This window comes from Syngnathus typhle, linkage group LG9 (genome assembly GCF_033458585.1).
Source record: "Syngnathus typhle isolate RoL2023-S1 ecotype Sweden linkage group LG9, RoL_Styp_1.0, whole genome shotgun sequence".
NCBI lineage: Eukaryota > Metazoa > Chordata > Actinopteri > Syngnathiformes > Syngnathidae > Syngnathus > Syngnathus typhle.
In genome coordinates, this window is record NC_083746.1 from 9342379 (window position 1) to 9362963 (window position 20585).

At 40.7% G+C, this 20585-nt stretch overlaps 1 protein-coding gene across 1 annotated transcript; it reads right to left on the reverse strand.

Moving 5' to 3' along the window:
• Positions 1-14686: 14686 nt before the first annotated feature.
• On the reverse strand, positions 14687-20397 carry asmt (acetylserotonin O-methyltransferase). The gene is made up of 8 exons (XM_061286358.1): positions 19919-20397; positions 19286-19460; positions 19084-19213; positions 18930-18998; positions 17928-18046; positions 15378-15518; positions 15193-15315; positions 14687-14904 (listed from the first exon to the last, which is right to left on the reverse strand). The coding sequence occupies exons 1-8, from the start codon at positions 20027-20029 to the stop codon at positions 14687-14689; spliced, it is 1086 nt and encodes a 361-aa protein (XP_061142342.1). The 5' UTR covers positions 20030-20397.
• Positions 20398-20585: the final 188 nt, after the last annotated feature.

A 20585-nucleotide genomic window follows, 5' to 3' on the forward strand; every position in this document is an offset into this window, starting at 1 on the left:
AAATTAGGCTTTGATTATCCTCGGATGACAGAGCGTAGCTGATATGGGTATCCATATTGATTTTCTCTTTTTTTTTTGCAGGTATGCCGGTGTTTTCACAGCTTTGAACTCGTAAATTATAGATCGTTATCAAAATAGCAGGTTGCACACTTCATCATCATCATCATTTTGAAATTGGCCCAGGCAGAATAATTTTGGTTGTTTTTCAATTCTGCATATTTTTCAGCTTGTCAGCCTTTTTTTTATTGTTTCCCTATCCTCATTTTCTCAGCCTCGGAAAGCAAGCGAAGGTTGTAACTCGAGGGCTCGCTTGTTTGATTGTGTGGCTGCTCATGTAAGAGGCTGCCTAAGGAACAGAACAAACATGCTTAGGTCACTCTGGAGCAAATCAACCTCCATCCTCTTTCACATTTCAATAGCGCTTGTTCCTGAGCATTATTTGAAAAAGCATACAAGATTTTATAAACTAAATCTGGTTTGGAAAAAAAATCATACTCCAGTCGGTGTTTTTATCCAAAGACGATGATTGGGAAGCTCTGTTTTTGTTGTTGTCGGTATTGGATGACCTTGTCGGGAGGCAACACGCAGCGCCGTCTCGAGTGTGTTCGACACGGACAAAACACGTCGGGTGGGTGTTGAACTTCAAAGATCAAATGAAAAAGAGCAGCAAACGCTTAAGTCGACTGTCTGTGATCATGTCCCAAGTGTAATTTACTCGTCCGTCATCGTTTCAAATTGTCGCTGAAGGCAACAGACCGGAGAAGCTCTTTGTAGTCTTCTTCTGATTGACCTGGAATTACATTTATATTAAATGTTCCCGGCTCAAGTTGTGTAAATCATAAATGTGTATAGAGAGAACATATTATTGTATACAAAGTGGGGCAGCCAGATGAACTGAATTTTCGTGTCTCCATCTTACATCTCCTTTCATTCTCAGCTTTGATGTCCAATCTGGTGCCCAGGATGTTTGCACGCTGTCCTTCTCAAATCCAATGTCAATACTCAGTCCATCTGGGCCCCTGTTGATTTTATAGATCGGGTTTATTTTTTTAACATGATTTTGTTGTTGAGCTTTTTTTGTTGCCTTGTAAAAGTAAATCTCTCCCCATAATTAGGTAACTGTGAACTTTTAATGTAGAAATGAACTTGTTCAAACTGTGAAACCGTCTTGTCCTGTGCATTGCTGTAACGTTTAAGGGTGTGTGTGTGTGTGTGTGCCTGCGTGCGTGCGTGTCTCAAAAATTGAGTCCATGGTTTTTTTCCGTTTGTTTTTGTCGACGCTTGTGACATTCCCGCAATAGCCGCCACCTTTTCTATTATCCAAAGCCTCTCAATAAACATATCATGGTGTCACGCTTCTTCTCCGTCTTTGACAATGTGTGTGAGAGAGAATCTTGTCAGTCTGATGACATGCGGGATGAGACGTCGAGCCCGAGGCGCGGTCTGAACTTCAGCACCAGATCACACACCATCAGGCTCTCGTTTGCTATAAGCGCACTTGAGTGAACTCTTCCTCCTCCTCAAGTAGCGTGTGCAGGCCTAGTACATGATTTTTTTATTTTTGTTTGACCTAGTACATCATGCCATATAAATTTTACCATGAGTTGTAAATCATATCGACGACATTTATAATATAGAAAATCTTTATGGTCTCTAAAAGGTGAACCTTGCGAGGTGGCATGTGGAATCGACATCTTATTTTTTGCCTACTCAGTAAAAGAAAATAACCTTGAAATATCTGAAACCTTGAGCAAATAAATCAAATGACTCCATGTCATCAGTGGTCGTTACCCTTGGGCGAAAATGAGAAGACGACGACGACGGTGACTGCCTCCTTGAAGGACATCGCTCATGACACACCTGATTAAGCGGCAGATCAGACATAAACGAGTCTCGTAGTGTTTGACACCAGAAAGCACTAAGGAGAAAAATATCAAGGCGTTCTCAAAACGACTGGCTGCCCATTGTAAGTCTCCTCGTTGGAATGAGGTACTTTCTCCATTAGCTCTTTGAAACAATCTGAGGACACGTCCTGTCAGTGTGTGTGTGTGTGTGTGTTCTTAATTGACTGTCATCAGAGGTCACTCAAGCAGGAAATAAAGCTGGGAGCGAGACGGAGCCACTGGAAATGACAAAATGATCGTCTCTATTCATGTCCCTGTAATTGATGATCACATACACGGGACACTTTTTGTAATAATCGAGTTTAATTCCCAGGGTGTTATAAACACACTTAATGACCCATTGTGCACGTGTTAAGTGGTGTCTGAACAAGTGATAGAATTCTCGTTTTATAAAATTGACGACTTATGATATCAAAGGTGTAATCAGGGACAAAACTGGACAAATATTGCTTCTTATCAATTTAAATAGTAATAATTTATGTTTATTTTTCCTACATGACCTATTAAATACTCGAGGTATGACCTTTCACCACTCATTCACTCCCATTGACGGTTATAGACGTCAAATATCCATTTTAACAGGGCTGGCACTCAATGAGTTAAGCAAGGTACGTGCATCCTATAATCAGGTTGAATTTTTGTATTTTTCCACTCTTCTGAGTCAGCAAATAGTTTCCTGATGTGAATAAGAACGATTTCTTGTACTTTTAGGTCTCGTCGCATAACACGAGAGAGTTGGGAACAATGAAAGGCCCTTGAAAGGTGAACGCTGATAGCAAACAAATGAGGGGTCTCTAGTCCCTTGCAGCTCAGTATGTCCTCAGGACCTCATATTGGCATTTTCGAAGTGCAAGATTAAGGCAAGCCATTAATCTTTCAGACAGCAGCCGTTTGTGAGAAAGACCCGACAGATCACGGCTAAATGATACATGGGAACCTGTCGCCATTCTTGATGGAGGGATGGATGAAATGACCTGAAAAAAAAAAATCTTAACAGGGCTTAAGACAACACACGGCCTGAATAACACATCACTGCTGTTGTGTAAAAGCAATTATTTGGTGGTAGGGAGGAAATGTGTCACTGCTTTTTCTTTGGCTGAAAAACACACTCACAATGATTGCTGCAAAACACACTCGGGGGACAGCACAATAGCTTACACCTTCGTAGACTAATAAGATAATACGTGAGCTGGAACAAACAAATGACTCTTGTACCGTGTTCCTGCTTGGAGGATTGGTCTTATCACATTACTTTTTGCCATTTATCACACTTGACCCAAACATCTCATTTCTATTGACGGAAGGGTCGAGGGTTGGTCACGTTGAGGAAAATGTTCGTGATTAATTGAGGCTGTGTAGACGCCATGTCCTCGCTTCTTCCATACACTCTCAGTCGAGTGCTGTATAGGAAGGGATGAGATTTACCGTCTAAAAATGTCCAATGAGGAAGGAGGAGGAGGAGGAAGGAAGGGATGAGAAGTGAAAAGATTTGTGAAAATGTAAAAAGACAGGCAAGAGAGAGCGAGAAAGGAGGGGTATACTCTTTCTTGCTATGAAGAAAAGAGAAATGAGGCTAGATAAGAAAAAAAAAAACATCAGAGGGAACAAAAAAGTCGTGCGGCTGCAGACAAAATCAAATAAAGCGAGCCGGTGGAAAATTGCCCGCCATTCTGTAAGCAAGATGTATGCATTTGTGCGATGACAGCAACGACCCAGTAAATCAAATAATTCGTTTAAGTCTACCTAAAAGGGACAGTTCGATTTTTTTGTTGTGTGAAGGCTCGTCAACACACACGAGGCTACACACGCACACACACGCTGGCAGGCCCATCTGAAAAGCGACAATCTCCAGGGCACAATCCCTCATTCCACCCACTCATCTCTGCTGAGAGAATGGAGAGACAGGGAGAACGGAAAATAGAGAGGTGGGAGGGCAGAGATCTGGAGAGAAAACGCCACGAGAGGGTAGAGACCCGCATCTGCGGGCCAGACGAGGATGAGAGGAGGTGGAGGAAAGGAGTGAGGGGGGGGAGGATGACACAGCGAAGAGGCGAGAAAGAGGAGTGTAATGTTTGCGTCACATCTGCAGTGGAGAAGTGCCTGACGCCATCAAACGCCTGCTGAATGACAATCTGCTCTCAGGTGCCAGAACACACTTCTTGTTTTGTTTTTTCTGGGGAGAAAAAAAAAGCACTTTGCCTTCAGTGTCCTTCGCTGTCCTTGAAACTCACATTCAGCAAGCTAACAAGCTCTTAAACTGCATTTATTTTATTTTATTTTCTTCAGATGGCAAGTTAATAACAATCAGATTTCAAAATAAGACTAGCTCAGTTGGGACTTTTGCAAGGCCGACAAATTCCTAATAAACCATCAACAGGTTACGGCCCCTCTAATGATGATGGCAAGGGGAATTAATTTGAAAGCTGCCAAATGTCATAAGCAGCCTGCCTCGCCACACATTTAGCAAAATAAATACAATTTGATTAACAAATTGAATGGGAGGGGAAACATTACATTTTCATCGAGGTCCAGACTTTGATTACAGCTTGGCGGCATTATTATCATTGAAAAGTTTAATATGCGTTCTGAACAAGATGGTGCTGAGTCATTGCATGGAATGTGCTCACATTTTAAAAGTTCTTTCTAAAAAGGTACCTGAGTGTCAAAAGGCAATAAATAAGCATTAACATTATAAAGTGCCTCGCTGTGTCTTGCGGGCATCGTTAGAGCGCCGACGTGACATTTTGGAAAATCAGTTATTTGACTTCCGTCCTGCACTTTGAGGCGATCAATGTGGGTTCATTCTCTATTAAGGGCCAAGATACGTTTAGCTTAAATGCCACATAAAGACGGCAATCACTGTTAGCCATTGAGTACAAAGACATCGGAATCAATCTTGTAAATTGAATTCATTAGTGTTGATAACTTTTTTTAAATATAAGGAATAAAAGTAACACACCTTGAAGTATTTGGACTTTGTTACTGTCCCATCACTTACAGTCATTTTATTTGTCCTTTTTTCCTTTCCATCAATTTTATCAATTGTGATGTGCAATTAATCACAGGCCTAATCAATCAGTATAGAACATTAATCATTTAGGCTGACCTTCATGGATTGACTTTGAAAGAAAATCATGCTGCAGCTGCTTTAATTGCCGTTTTTAACGAAATTGTAGCACGCTTACGAAAGAGTCACCTTATAGGCATGTCAGGAAAATAAGCAAAATCAAAATAAACAAATCAGTACGGGTTGCGCAATTGATTGCGCGGCGGACACTTCACATGCGGAAAATAACGGGCGGAAAGAATTTTTAGTGATTTAGCTGAGTGATAGCTGAGTCGCTAATATGACAGATGGCAATTATTTTTCTCACACACCCATTGAGATCAGACAACTCGAGAGACCTTGAGACACGTGAGCGACCAATCGAATTATGGCGTGGTTGCACCTGTCAGGCACTCTCAGGACCTGAATCTGCTTGATCTGTTGGAGCTAGAAAAATAAACAAAACCATTTACTGGCGGAATTGAAAATGAAGCCGGTTGGATTTGATGTGAAAATGGAGGGGAAAGACTATAAGAAGATTCATAAATAAAAAGCAGCCGTAATGTTATTTATGTTGCCATGGCCTTCTTCCAGATGATATTTATCTGAATTCTCTCTTTTACATAACTGGAAGAAAACTTTCAGCCAACTTGTTTGTGAATCGCAGGTTTGGAACTTGCTGTAATGGCGGGTGCTGATTTGATGGTGATGAATTGAATCGAAATACTAAAACAAATGAGTATTTTATAAATGTATCTGCTTTTGTGCGACTCCCATGTAAAAACTTTCATTTCACAGCAATGCACAGTGCACAAAAAGACATTTTTGGTTCCAGGAATATTCTCCTTGCTCAAGATCACTCACTATCTTTAGTTCTCATCCTTCCTCTTGATCCTCCTTCCGCGTCTTAATCTTGTCTATCTCTCTGTGACTAATCTCATGCTCATCCTCAGGATGGAGGAGACAAATTAAAGTCAAAGAACATTCAGGTATACTCAAACATTAAACTACGGCTCATTTTGATATATATATATAAAACATATATATGTATATAAGTGTATAAGTGGCCCCCCCACCCAAACTATGGAAAAAAACGCGACTTATAGTCCGAAAATTACGGTATATGTATATATACTTTACTTTGTACGTTTTTTCTTCTTCAGGTGTGAATGCGTGCACGTGTTTGTATTCGCGTGTGTTTGAAATGCATCACCTCCACCAGTACTTGAACTTATTTTCTTTCTAGTTTTGCCTTTCTGGAATTTTGCTGTCAGTCAATAGTGCTCTGCTCTTGCGCAACGCATGTGTGTATATGTGTGTGTGTTTGAACAAGGAGAGCAGCTTTGCTTTTTTTTTGTCCTTTCTTTTTCGTACATTTTATCTTTTTGTCTGCCTGTCAGTAGAGGTTTTTTTTATATATACTATAGTGCAGTAATGAGGCATATTGGTATGACAGAGACTTGGGAAGGTCATGTTAAATGGAGGAAAGAAGATGTGAGGCGTATGACTGTGGGCTCCTAATCACAAATCAGAATAAATTAGCATAGTAGTCAAGTATCATTCTGCACAAAGGGAGGGAGGGAAAGCAGCATAGTGCATTTCTTGGATAATGCCGATCAATCCATCGTGGCCCAAGTCATTGACAGCTAAGTTATCTAAGTTCCTACCGTACGTCTTTTCTTGCCTCAAAAAGTGCCAGCGATGTCACAATACAAACGAAGTGCTTTCGGATGAGACACATTCACCCACGTCAACGTGTCTTGACCCTTGTCATAAAAACATCAGAGGCTCTCCGATGTCAAGGCAGTTACCGTAGCGGGCCGGGGGCGACTTAACCTCGACGGAGAGGCTGTTAGAGTGCAAACAATAAAATTGGTGTTGATGCGCGTGTTTGTTGAGACCCTGCGGTGCTGAGATGGCTCTCTGCGTGAGGAGCTCTTTCAAAACACTCGAGTGCATGCACCTTTGAGTGCATTTCATTTTTAGCACGTGGCGCTGAAAACATAGCGGCTACGTATTTGAAAATTTGGAAACGTTATGGCGCGCGATGAAAGAATCGGGCAGTGCTGCACCTGTGAATTAGCAGTCTCCTTCCAGCAGCGAAGTCAGATAGCACAGCTGCCACTCAACTATCGGGGCCGTACTGATAAATTCATGTGGGCCAAGTTCTGCGGGGAGGCTATAATAGTGTTAATGGGACGAGGGACTCGCCGCAGACACCGTGATTAATGCGGAGTCAAAGTCCCCGTGGTCCAGCCAAGTGTTCACCTTTTGTTCCCCTAACAAAGAGGTCTGAAATGGAATCTGCCGAGGCAAGTGAAGCAAAGCTTCTGCGTAACCGCTAGCAATAATGTTGGCTTCCTTTCAATCACGAGTCAATTTAGTTTTGAGGACAAATCAACACTTAAAATCTATAGCCTATCACACATTTTTTTGTGCTTTAGGTGGGGCATGCCCTGAGATAAGCATTACAACTAACCCTAACATGAGTTAGTTAACCCTAGTTAGTTGTTATTTGAATTTCCAAATTTCACGCTGAGTAATTATTTGTTTCTCTATCTACTATTTTTGTTTGTTGACGTGGCATGAGATTTTTCTGAATAAAGTTCAGAAACACGGCAATACGCCATCATCTTGACCCGACAGAAAAGTCACTTTGTCACTTTGTCTTTGTTCTGGCTCATTTGAACACTTACTGAAATAAATTAGACCACCTCAACATTCAGACATTTTTTGACTGCAACACTTGGTTGGTCACATTTGCGAAGCCCCCCTTCTACTGTTTATTCCGCCTCATCTCTCAGACTCCCACTTTTATGCAATGGGGTGCCTATTATTATGCTAATTGCTGAAAACAGATATCATGATGAGTTTTCCCTGAAAGATGACTTTGATGTGACAATGATTTGGTACTTGTATACACTTGGTTTGGATTTAAATCACAAAAACTACTTTTGTTTTTGATTGTATAAGCAACACGGTCTGTTGTGATTTGTTAGATTCAACTTCCAATTCCAAGGTTATTTTGTCTCATGTCTGTTTTATCTTTTCAACTCTTCTACTGGGGGGCTTCATTCATGTCTGTCAGCCCACATGATGGACACTTTCATATTTGAGAGGGATTGGCAGTAAAGTTCAAACCCTTTTTGTGTTTTGTTGACCTTGATGAATTTGGTATTGTAGGAAGTTACGTATGTTTGGATTACACATTACAGAAGACAATACATTTGTATAAAATATCAAATGTGCTTTCAGTTGGTCTTGAATGAAAAATAGCTGCATTGATTGTGCAGAAACTATTTTTGGCAGACAAAAGACAACAATGGAATAGATTGGAATTAAAGACGATTCATCTGCACAGAAATTAATCCTCTGTGATATTAGTTTAAGCAAGGTGAATTGATTTAAAGGCTAGTATGAAAAACAAGACGTCTTGTGTACTCTACCCAAAAATACGAGCGTGCCTTTTTTTTTTTCCAGGAGAATATCAAAATGTAAACAATGACAAGTTTTCCCCAACCTCCAACTGTGCTTTCCCTCGTCTTTGTTTTGGCAGCAACCCCCGAAGAGGATCTTGCAGCAAGCAAACGCGGTGACTCTGCTTTCATAAGCAAGTCATGACAAACTCACCAAAGCGCTCTCCCTGCATGACTCATAAACGATATATTTTTTTTTAAATGCTAATGAGTTGAAGATTATACAGCGTGAAGAGCGAGGTCGAGCAAGGAAGAGTAAGCTTGATGCTAAAAGCAGAGAGAGAGAGAGAGCATGAGTGCTCCTCTATATTCTCGCTCACTCTTTTTCCGCCGGAGCTGACTGTCACGCTTTCCCTCTGAACGTATGAGATAGTTTTCAAATAATCTTTCCTTACCCGCTTTAGTATTTATGACTTTGCGATGACTCAGAGTGGAGGGGGAAAAACGAGGGAGTTTTAGATGGCGACGCCTGCAGCGTTGTGGAGAATGTGCTCGCTCGCCGTCTCTGTGGCGCAGTGTGAGGAGGCTAAACAAGGTTAAACAGAAGGTCAAACGCAGATGGACTCACTTCATCTTTCGCCTGTCATTCCGATCCGTGCGAGACAATGTTCCCGGAGGGTACGCTCAATTATTTGTCCAATACATAGCGCCTTCCGTTTTAGATTGAATAGAAGAGGGAGGTGAGACATTCTGACTGATCTTGTCAAGAGCCTCCTTTACTCAGACCCCATTTTCTCATTCTGCAATGATTTTCTTTCTTTTCCCCATCATCTTATTCCTATCCCCCATATTCCATTTAAAGATGGCCCCCCGTTGCCTTTCCCCTGCACCCCTCCATCAAAATCTCCCCACTCATACCATTCCTTGTTTTTCTGCCTTTTTCCATTTTCTGCTGCGTCTCGCTGTGGTGAAGGTCATTTCTATGTCGGAGGTAGGAGGGGGAGGGGCTGATGCAGTTTAGCGTAACCGTTGTCCCGGATAACACCGGGAGCACGGATGCACAAAAGATAAGAGCTAGGAACAAGGAAAGAATGGAGAGTTTCCATGGAACGTTTGTCAGCATAATGAGGAGGACGCCATGTTCTCACACAGGTGCTTCCCCTCAACCGGGTGGTGAAGAAGCTGCACCTGCTTGAGTCGAAACACATGTTTTTTCTCGAACTGGATTTGCCTTCTCTAGTAAACAGACACATGCAGACATTATTTGCTGTCTAAAAATGAGGCGATCCAAAATGAACAGTCTGAGCCTGAGTAACAAATCGATCAATGTTTAGAGGTTGTGTGGGCGGATTGTGTTCTTTACCTCAGATCCTCCTTCAGTAATCCTCCGTCCTTCTGAAAATGGACATAAAGGACGAATGAACAACAATGACAAGTCAACGGGGCAATAAAAACAACTTGAAGGACGTGGCGGATTTATTACGGATTGAAAATAACAAAACAGCATTTGTTAGTTTTGTTCTTCTCAGTCCATAAATGACGTGATTCTACATGCAGAGTATTGCTAAGTGTAAGATTCAGATCAGCGTTCTTCTCTTGCTCTTATCAGCAAAAATATTGCATTCAATAACTAGTTTGAATGTTTACACATTTTAAAAACATTATTTTGAGAACTGCAAGTTGGACACTTGGTTTGATTTGCGGTGCATGGAATGCAGGAAGGAGAAGGCGGCTGTCAATGGTGAAAGGCAGGTTCTCCCGGGAATTCACGGCTACGTGAACTTACTTTTCACTGCCTCAGAGACTTTGTCAGTGAAAGAGTTTCATACTTGAGCCATCTCGTCTCACCGGTGCAACCGAAAGTCTGAGCTATTCTTCATTTGTGGAGAGTATTGCCAGGGAAACGGGCTAACTCACACAACAAGTGCAGGACAAAATTATTATTAATTTAATTATGAATGATCTTATATTAATTATTAATCATCTTATAACTGAGTCAGTGCGAGAATGAGGACAAACATAATCAAACAACAATTTAAATTGAAATGAAAGGAAACAGAACCCTCATAAATGTAACAGCTTCTTACTATGACAAAATGATTGCTATGAAAAAGGTCATTAAAAGAGCAAAACTCAGATTTTGGCTGTTTCTTCTAAATTAGCCATCCCTGTCTATCTTTATGATCATCCCAAACAGCTTGTGGGCTTTGCACGGCTCCTTGCGCGACAGTCAGTGGGGTGACCTTGGCATTTACGCACTAATGAAAACAATCATGGGAAATATGTTAATGCTCCCGCTGTGGTTTTCTGAAATAAACTGTGATCTTTAAAAAAGGCCAGATGCTCTTGTGAGTAATAACCTCCAGCACATGAATCATCTCCCCATTAAGGTGCTGTAGTTGACCCCTTCACGCAAAAGCTACAGACTGACTATGACTACCACTCCATCATTGGGTAGCGATTATGCATGATAAGCATTCAGCGGAAAAAACGGAAGCCACGGAGGTGTAAATTTCATTAACTTGATAATGATTCAGTCAGAGCAAAAAAAAAACAAAAAGTGATATCGTTCACTGTGGAATAAACCTGAACTAATGATTACATCAATTCAAGTGAATCCAAAATGGCTACTGGATTATTGCTGATAATTTCCGGGCGGGAATATTTATTCAGGGAGTAACCGCAAGACACAAACATACTACAAATGAGATATGCTAAAAGGCAAAGAGCACCTACTTTACAAATCAGATGTGGGATTTCAATGGCGGGATATATGTTGCTGTATGAATAAAAGAACATTTTGTTAGGTTTCATTAAATTACATGACTGACTGCCTTGTTGTGATGTCGGGTCTGTCTGATTAAATGGAAGGGTTGGAAAAGTACCAGTAGTTTTTAATACACCAATAGAAACAGCTGTTTAAATATTCATGAAAATATTATACTCCATTTTGATGGTGATATTGAAAGTTTGTTGGTCGTCGTGAGTCTCTGTGCTATCGGGCTAGCCAAAGCTAGCGATGCGAGGCTAATGCAAATGTTCATTTGCAGTGAGTTTATTTCTTATTGTCATTGAGTTTTTTTTTTGGATGATTGCTATTGATATAATCATCTATAGAAAGCGCACTCAAGCTAATAAATAGTGATTCAAACCAAGAAGCTTCTAATTTAGAAAGCTATTTGTCTCCACCCGAAACCCACATCAACAATTTCCAAGTGACGGGCTTTTTATTTGCTGGCTGCTGGTTCAGAGGCCATGTTTGAGGGCCTTTTTTTGGTAAACACAATTTAGATGTCACCTTCAGTGTGGCTGCCGTGTGTGTATTCATGTGCGTGTATGTGCCTTCCACAGCTACTTGTTAGCGGCATTGACGTTGTGAAAAATCACTTTAATAAAGAGAAGCAGTTGGCAGGAGCCCTTCCCTACGGCTTCCCTCACGGTTGACGTCAAACACTGCATGTATTTGCTCCTTTTTTGGGGAGGCTGGGAGAGGGAGCATGTGCGAGGAGACTTGACAGAATTTTGCCTGAAATACGCATGTCTGCCAGACAGCTTCACTCTATGTGTGTGTGTCTGTACTGTATGCACATGTGTGTGTAACTGTATTTGGCCATGCTAAGGGGCAGGACAAAGATACAAAAACAGAATCGATTGCAAGTGACAGAGAGGAGGAAGGGCAAAAAAGTCATTATTAAGTAGTCAAGTGTATCCTCACTCTCACACCGCGACACACACAAACACACACTGACTAAACCTTGCCATAGGGCTTCAAGCAATTTATATTTTCAACTCATTCATGGATGGATATAGGTTTAAAAAACATTAATGTAATATAATATAATATAATATAATATAATATAATATAATATAATATAATATAATATAATATAATATAATATAATATAATATAATATAATATAATATAATATAATATAATATAATATAATATAATATAATATAATATAATATAATATAATATAATATAATATAATATAATATAATATAATATAATATAATATGTAACATAACATAATATAACATAAAATAACAACATAACAAGAGTTTTGACTTTCTGCTTATATTTATATAATTTATTCCAAAAGGGTTCTCATGTCTGCATTGAACATGCATGAGTGTGCACAGCCAATCGTAGGCCAAGTGCAAGCACGGCCCAAGTGATGCTTCCTAACGTTCCCTTTTTAGTGAAAACGTACTAAATTTACATCAGCCAAAGAGCTGAGAGCTTTAATAACTCTGACTCAAACTCACAAATAAAGTGTTCCCTGAAATGGCCCCAAGTTGTTATCTTAAAGTGGCATCCTGGAGCTGGAGGGTGTGAAGGTGCGTGACTTCCGGAACAGATTTAGCGTGTGCCCAAAACGTGTTGTACTCTCACACATACTCAAGGGAATGCAGACAGGTGACTGCGTCCTCAACGCTCGCACTCACACGAAATACACACATGGCCTCAAGTCAGCTCTGTGTGTCATAATACTCATGAGACTTTTTGTTCTCAGCTTTTCATCTTCTTCTTGGAGGATACACATGTAGGATAAATAACCATGTATAGTGGCACCAATTCCACAAGACGGTTTTTCATTTAATAATACATTTAGAAATTCTTATCTGTGTTACAGCCGGAAAGAACGAAACGGGCAAGATGGATGCAAAATGCATCATAGGTCGTTGACCCCGAGCCATCAGTTATTTTGGGGTTGTATGTTTTTGCTGGTTTCACTCGAAGGAAGAAATCCAGATGTCCTCAGATCACCTACAGAATATTCATCTGTCAGCCTGAGGATATCAACTTTTTTGCATTGTCTAATCCACTTTCATCGTGAATGAAAGCTTAGACGTGATAAGGTATTTAAAGTTAAGTTCAATAATTCAGTCGGGGATTAATCTAAGATTTCATTTGAAACAATGGTCTGGGGGAAATCTCTGGAAAGGTTCGGCAAAAAAAAAATTAAGACATATGCATATGGAGCCCATTAGTGTCAATTTGTTCTATCAGTAAGTCTCTACACAGGTCAAAGTGTCACCAGCCTCAGAACTTCATCCTCGCTCATTAAGTTGACTCTTTGTAAAGCCGCCCTTGTGGATTTGACATCTTTTCTCATTTGCGGCGGTTGGAGGTCTGATTAATTCAGAATTATCGTGAGGAAGAGAAGGCGAAATTTACAGTCGACTGAATACGGAGCCGGGATTCTGCTCAACGATGAACTCAGGGTTGATTCCAATCACTTTAATGCTCACATTTGGTATTTCTTTTCATGCTTGAAAACATTCGCGGGCTATTTAATTTCATCTCAGGGTATTTGGTGTTTACACTTTACCAGAAGACAGAACATGGCAAGATGTGGCATGAAGGTAGTTTTGTTCACTTGGTGTCACTTTGTTGACACCATTCTGTCAATTTCCTCTTTCTTAGCTAAGAATAACAGTTGTGATATTAGTACATGTCGAGCAAATATAAACATGGCATGAACCAGTTTATATTCACAAGAATGGAGAGATGTCATTTGTTTTAATCGATTGAAATGAATTGTGCTTCGAGAATACAGAGAAAGTGTTCGGGAGCTAAATTCCATGAACAACCGTAGCACTCAGTGTTACTGTGAAATATTTATAATTTCTGAGAAAGTCTTCTCTGGAGCTTAATGAATCAAACGGTCAAAAGCTCAGACAGCACACGAAGGCACGCTCCAGACTGTCCCATTAAAACGATCACTTAATGCCGATTTGGCGATAAGCCTCCCTTTGTGTTATGTGGCTGAAAGTGAAAAAGAGGCACACAAAAGAAATTGGCCTCATATATATTCTGAGAATGATAAGAGGCTCAAAAAGGATTTAGGATTGAGAGAGAAAACTGAGTTCATCCAGTGAGTTCATCATCATGAAAACAAATAAACAAAAACTATGTCTGCACCAACGATAATGCAACAACAATTGCCATTAAAAAATCTGAGAAGTGCGTGGGAAGTTTCTTGGTTACCTAAATACTCTCCAACTTATTAGACAGAACAGCTGGGCAGGGAGCGAGCCGATTGGTTGACACGGAAAATGGCCAGGTAGGAATGACAAGACCAGGTCAAATCAATGACCAAAAAATTGTAGAATATGCCAGAACCCATAATGCATGAAGGAAAAAAATTGTTGACATTGCATCATAATAAAAAAAAGAGATTTTTTGTGGGTATTGAATAACCACAATCACAATCCATTTTTAATGAACGTGATAAAGGCATATTCATTTACTTCTGAGGCAACTGTCATGAATATTATTTCCATAAATGATCCCCCCCCCCCCCCCCCAAAGATCATGCTTCTTTAAGTCCCAGAACTGCGTCATAGATTTTGCCTGTGAGACGGTACTGGATTTTGGCGAACCCGGCGGCAGCCAGCAGGGCGCTGTACTCAGCCCCTGTTCTTTCTCGACCTTCCGTCTGCACCAGCATGTTTAGCGAGTAGAGTTGCGCGGTAAGCGGGCCGGAGCCATCCTCATGCAACAATGCTTCCACTAGCAGTATAGCGCCTCCTGTAGGAGCAATCAGTAACTTTAAAATTAAGATGAGTTAAAAAAAAACTAAAAAGTAAAATGAGCAACTATTCTATATAAGGCGTTTGATAATGTCATTAAAACAATATTAAAAATGTTAAAAGTCATATTTGTTCATTTCAATGTGCGGTTACATTCTGTCCATGAATGGAAACTTTTTATTTAATTTATTTAATTAAAACTCATTTGAGAGGTTCTATAAATAACAGTTTAAGAAGTCCATACATTTAAAACTGATGTCGAAGCAGGAAGAAAAAACTCCCGAACCTGGTTTGCAGGCTCTATGGACTCTGCTGAGCAGTTCTACGCAACGTTCATCTGTCCAGTCGTGGAGGATCCTGGCAAGAATGTAAAGATCCGCCTCGAGTAAATCGTCTTTGAAGAAGTCCCCTAAATGAACACACAAAGAGAGAGGTCTTTTTTTTTTTTTGCCAGAGTGATAATGAAGTTACCTTCAATGAAGCTTATCTTGTGGTCAGCCTCCTTGACAAAATGTTCTCTGGATGTCTGCACCACCCTGGGGAGGTCAAAGATCGTCACTGCGCACTCCGGGTAGGCCGACGTGCACTGCTTGGCTAATGCTCCGCTGCAGCCTCGGGAGAGAGAACGAGAAAGCACAAAATTACTTTGAGTCACTGCAGCATGAAGACACACAACCTTAATTAAAATGGTAGGAAATCACTCACAAATGGACAAATAAAGTCAGTGGGGTAGAACAGATGCTCGCAGGTATGTGGCCATTATTATTTATTATTGCATGATTTGTATTCAGTTGTGTAGCGTAGCCTCTGTGGACACGGTTCAGCTAACATTCATGCCAATAAAGCGGACCAAAATGAACTGCATTTGGAGTGACAGAGAGACAGATGCGTCGTACATAAACAAAGCGCCGACTGTCCCGTTGGAGAAGAAGAATCGTTCAAGCCGAAGAATCGGAATATGCATCGTCAGTAGCGTCAACGACATTTGTTTACGCGGAAATAGCTAAATGTTGACAATCACACAATCGGGATATTGCGACACTGTTTAACACTTGAGCCCGATCCGTTTAAAAAGAGCTGAAGTAGCACACAAGGGCAAAGAGTGGGGCGGTTATCGTCATACTTTTTTAAAATCAACCTCAATCTGAGGCAGATGGACAGGAAAAGGAGTGTTTGAATTTGATGGAGGGACAGAAAAGCAGTGAGGTGGAAAACAGGATCAAAAGATCTCATTTTGACAAAATGACAACCGTGTGTGTGCGTGTGTGTCTGTCTGTGCGTTTGGATCCTTCATTCTTTCATTGTACGGTCCAATCCTCCACTTATGCCGTCGTTTGTATCCTTTTGTCAATTTTCTCACAATCCCGTCTTTTGACATGCACAAGCATCAGCCCTCACATCAAACGGGGGAGGTCAGAAGAGGTTGAAAATCAAAGAGCAACGTTGCGAAATAAAAGCGTGCTCAACACGGCATCACAACATACGAGACCCAAAGTGACCTGGATGAGTCACTTTGTTAATGAGCTCTTTTTATGGGAGCTTTGTGACTGTTGCCGTACGTTTTATGGCTTGTTGTCTAACTCGCAAATGCTTGATGAGACCGTCCTCGCAGAGTTAAGATGTAAATTGTAGCTCACTAAAAGGGCAACCTACAGAAGGTCCAAATAAATAAAAAAATAAAAAAATAGAATGTGTTTTAAATATAACATTAACAAATCTGTGTGGGGCACCTTTATTATAACAATTAGTTGATTATGAATAAGCGCCCTCAGGTCCACGTGAGCGGCGCTATAAAAATCAACTCAATTATTTCAATTACCGTTTTTTCCGTGTATAATGCGCAAAATTTAACTAATTTATTGTCCTAAAATCTGGGGTGCGCATTATACATGGTACAAAAAATATATATATAAAAATTTATTTTTTTTCCTTTTTAAATCCGGCCGGATATCATACGGAGGCCGCCATTACAAATGGTGCTTTCTTCTCTGCTGTTCACTTCAAACACGCTCCATACGAACACAATGCTCTCGTATCAGACGCTTGCTAGATCACCTGCTCGTTTGCTGTCACAATGTACCCTACACAAATCCGAAACATTTCTTCGCTATTGAGTATGCTAGCGCATGCGCAGTGATACTGACCGGCAGAATAACATCCAGTTGTTCCCAAAGATGATCTTTTTTTCTGAAATAATTTAACGTTCACGGACTTAAGTAGGAGTCAAAATTTGGGTGTGTATTATACATGGGTACAGGCTTTTTTCCAGCATCAACATGCCATTTTTAGGGTGCGTATTATACATGGGGGCGCATTATACATGGAAAAAAAACGGTAATTCTTTTCTTTATTATTTCAATGATGCATGCTGCGACAGTGGATTCAATATTCATCTCTGCAGCTTGGCACAAAGTTGGACAGATGGACAGCCGGAGGAGCTGAGCAGCAGGTGTGTGCAGACCTAACAGATGTTGGGTGAGAGACGAAGACTTAATGGGACGCTGTGGTTACGCCCTTCGCACCCCTGCTGTCCGCTGACACTCATTTCGGCGGAGGCGTTCCCATTATTATGCATAAATATCAACACACACACTGAGCTGTACAGACAGACGAAGGATGTCCTCTGTGTTTCCCCTGTTTTAGTGACTTCACAGCGCTCCCTTGTGGCTACTTGGGTAATTACATAATATATATTGGGATATTTGGTCGAAATAATTTATTGGTTAAACAATTATACATTCTAAGATTGTTTTTTCCCCCCCACAATGGAACAGTGAGCTACTTCCTGTTTTGATGCCATTAAGAAGAGTGATTATGTGTCAACTGTCACAAAGGCCATTTGTATACTTAATTGGAGTCTGCAAAGTGTGACAGGACAAACGAGACAGCATGAATATGAATTTGCACCTGAGCCAGCTGTCTCTCACTTAACGCGACGGTTTGAAATGTTAATGGCCGTGCACCTGCTGACCCCGCCTAGAAATGACTTTGCGGTAATTAGCAAAACACACACGCGCTTACCTCCGAGGTCACAGATGACCTTGAAAGGTGAAAGGTCAAAGGCTGTCAGCACATCTCGACCGCAGATGTTCCATATGGAATTCATTAGCTGCATGAACTTCACCATCTCCTCGTCAGACCTCAACACACACGTGCACAAAATGTAAAGACGTTTGAAACTTTGGATATCCGGAAGAACTTTGGAAGTACATGCTCTGATTTTCCAAACGTCTCCGTCTCTTTCTCCTCGCCTTTTATTTTGGTGTGTTAGAATTCCAACCATATTCCAGACTTGACTAAATTATTCAGGTGCATTATGCGGCTGGTTAAATGGCAAGGAGTAAACAAGTGTGTGAGTCATACAGCCAGCTTTGAATCATTTTGTCACTGCTCCAAGAAAGCCCTCGATGACTTGCGCGCTTGTTTCCCGCGCTAATTTCCCCTCGGTATTCTCGAGGGAAATCAGCAGGGACGAAACAACCGCAGCTCCTCATTTGGCCATTGTGAGCAGGTGTTGATATTTAGTTTTTCAATCAATTAGCGGCAAATTACAAATTCATCATTCCGAGGATGGATGACATTGTTACTGCACGTTTCATATTTGGAATATTTTTGCATTGGTCTTTTTAAACGGTGCCATTTTGGTGATTGATGATCAGATGCGATCTGGCGTTACCAAATGTCGACAACACGGCGCAGCTATGAGGAGCATACAAATAAAGAAGATCACACTGAAAAGAAAAGTTCATTCTCATGGAACAAATGATTCCGAAAAATAACGCGATAGCGATTCTATATGCGCAAATTAATTTTACAGTTTATTTGTATTTTCTTAAGCAACTCACCACTGAAAATTCATTTATCTCTGTTCGATAATAATAGAAAATATCAAATATCAATGGCATTGATTTCCCTGAAAAGAAAAATTCAAATAATGACATTGTGTGTGCAGCCCCACCTTGAGGTGAGTGAGTCCAATATTTTGGTTTGTGTTATGTGTGCTTATTAAAGAAATATTCTCACCTGTAGAGAGCCTGAAACAAGTCTTTTGAGCTGACACCGAAGGCTTTTTCATATTGATTTGTTCCGTCCCTGTGACATACAAAACGTGATATTTTCAAACTACACACATCTTGTTTAAACTGGTTGGATTTAAATATGTGCAATTTTGACTGACCTGACGGCATCCGTCAGATAGTGCCAGCAGAGGTAGATGGTTCTGGAACTATACTGGATGGAGTGGTAGAGGGTTGCAGGACCAGAACGGGTCAGGTAGAGGCTGGCCTGTTCTGTGTTACTGTAACACACTAACATATAGGGAAATGACAGCAAATGAGTTTTCCAAGGGTCCAAATAGATTTTGTAGTGGTCTACTTCACCTTGGTCATTTTGCTGGTGCGTTTCAAGCAACTGAAGGCCGCAACAGGCCGCCAGCAGCCTTTGGGTGCCGTCCAGGCTGGCGCCGACCGCTTGGCTGATTTCGTCGGCGGACAGAGGGCGTCCTGCACATGACAACACGTCGAACACGCCCAGCTCGCAGGCTGTGAATAAAGTCTGGTTTGGAGGAGAGGATAATGTGAAGGTGAGGAAGGGGCGGGGCAATTTTGCACTGCAAATGTATACAATAAGACTTCTCATTAAAATAGTCTGCCCAAAACAAATCATCGGATTTTAGTCTCTCAAGAATAGTTAATCTGATTTCTGTAGCCTTTCATAGAAATAGTGACACTCTTGTGTTCAACCAAGACTTTTGCAAAACAAGCATTAATCCTCAATGTGTGATCTTGCCTAAATACTTAGTTTTTAATCTCTAAACAATACTGAATAAACAGTATTTATTGAGGAGTAAGCAGTAAACAAAGGGAGAATATTTTTGCAATAAACTTTAATGCAAAATAACATTTTATCCAATTATTCTTGACAGAATAATCGTAAAATCATTTTTCTTCGAGGGGGCTTGACTTTTGTCCAACTCCATTTTTGTATTCATACATTTGAACCCTGTGACTTACCTTTGAGACAAGAAAGCCTTCCATGTACTCGAGTATTTTCCTGGGGTATTCCCCAGCAGCAGGTGACGCCGCTGTAGTGTCCATCACATGCCGACCTGCCATATGGACCATAAAGTTTTTCGTCCTATGAAAGAAGCCGTCACCTTCAGCCGAGTGGAGACCAAACCAGACTAACAATGCCCATTTTGCAGTGGTAGTCGTGGGCTAAGCTGATTAGAGTCTGATAACCCGGATTAGAGCAGGGCCTTACCCGCCACTGGACCAATAAACAAAAAAAATCTCTGCAGCCTTGTTCACGACAAAAAAAAACCCATCCAAAATTAGTGGCATCAAAAAAGAATGGACAAAACAATTATTTCATATACATTCAAAAGTTTCCCGCAAAATCATACCATGACCAACGGATATAAAAATCCTGGAAATGTTAATGTGACTATCTAATGAACATGCTCCAGGAGGCTGCACAGTACATGGATGTGACAAATCGAAAAACTTGAGTACCTTGTAATCTTATCAAGAGCTATGAAGTAAGCACAAAAGCCAAAGTTGAGACTTCTTACATTCCTGTTGTTCTGGGAACGGTGCTGCTTGCTTAATCAGATTTAGAGCATAGTCACAAGTCGGTCATAGTAACAAGAGAACTTTTAATAAGAAAATCTTTCAAAAA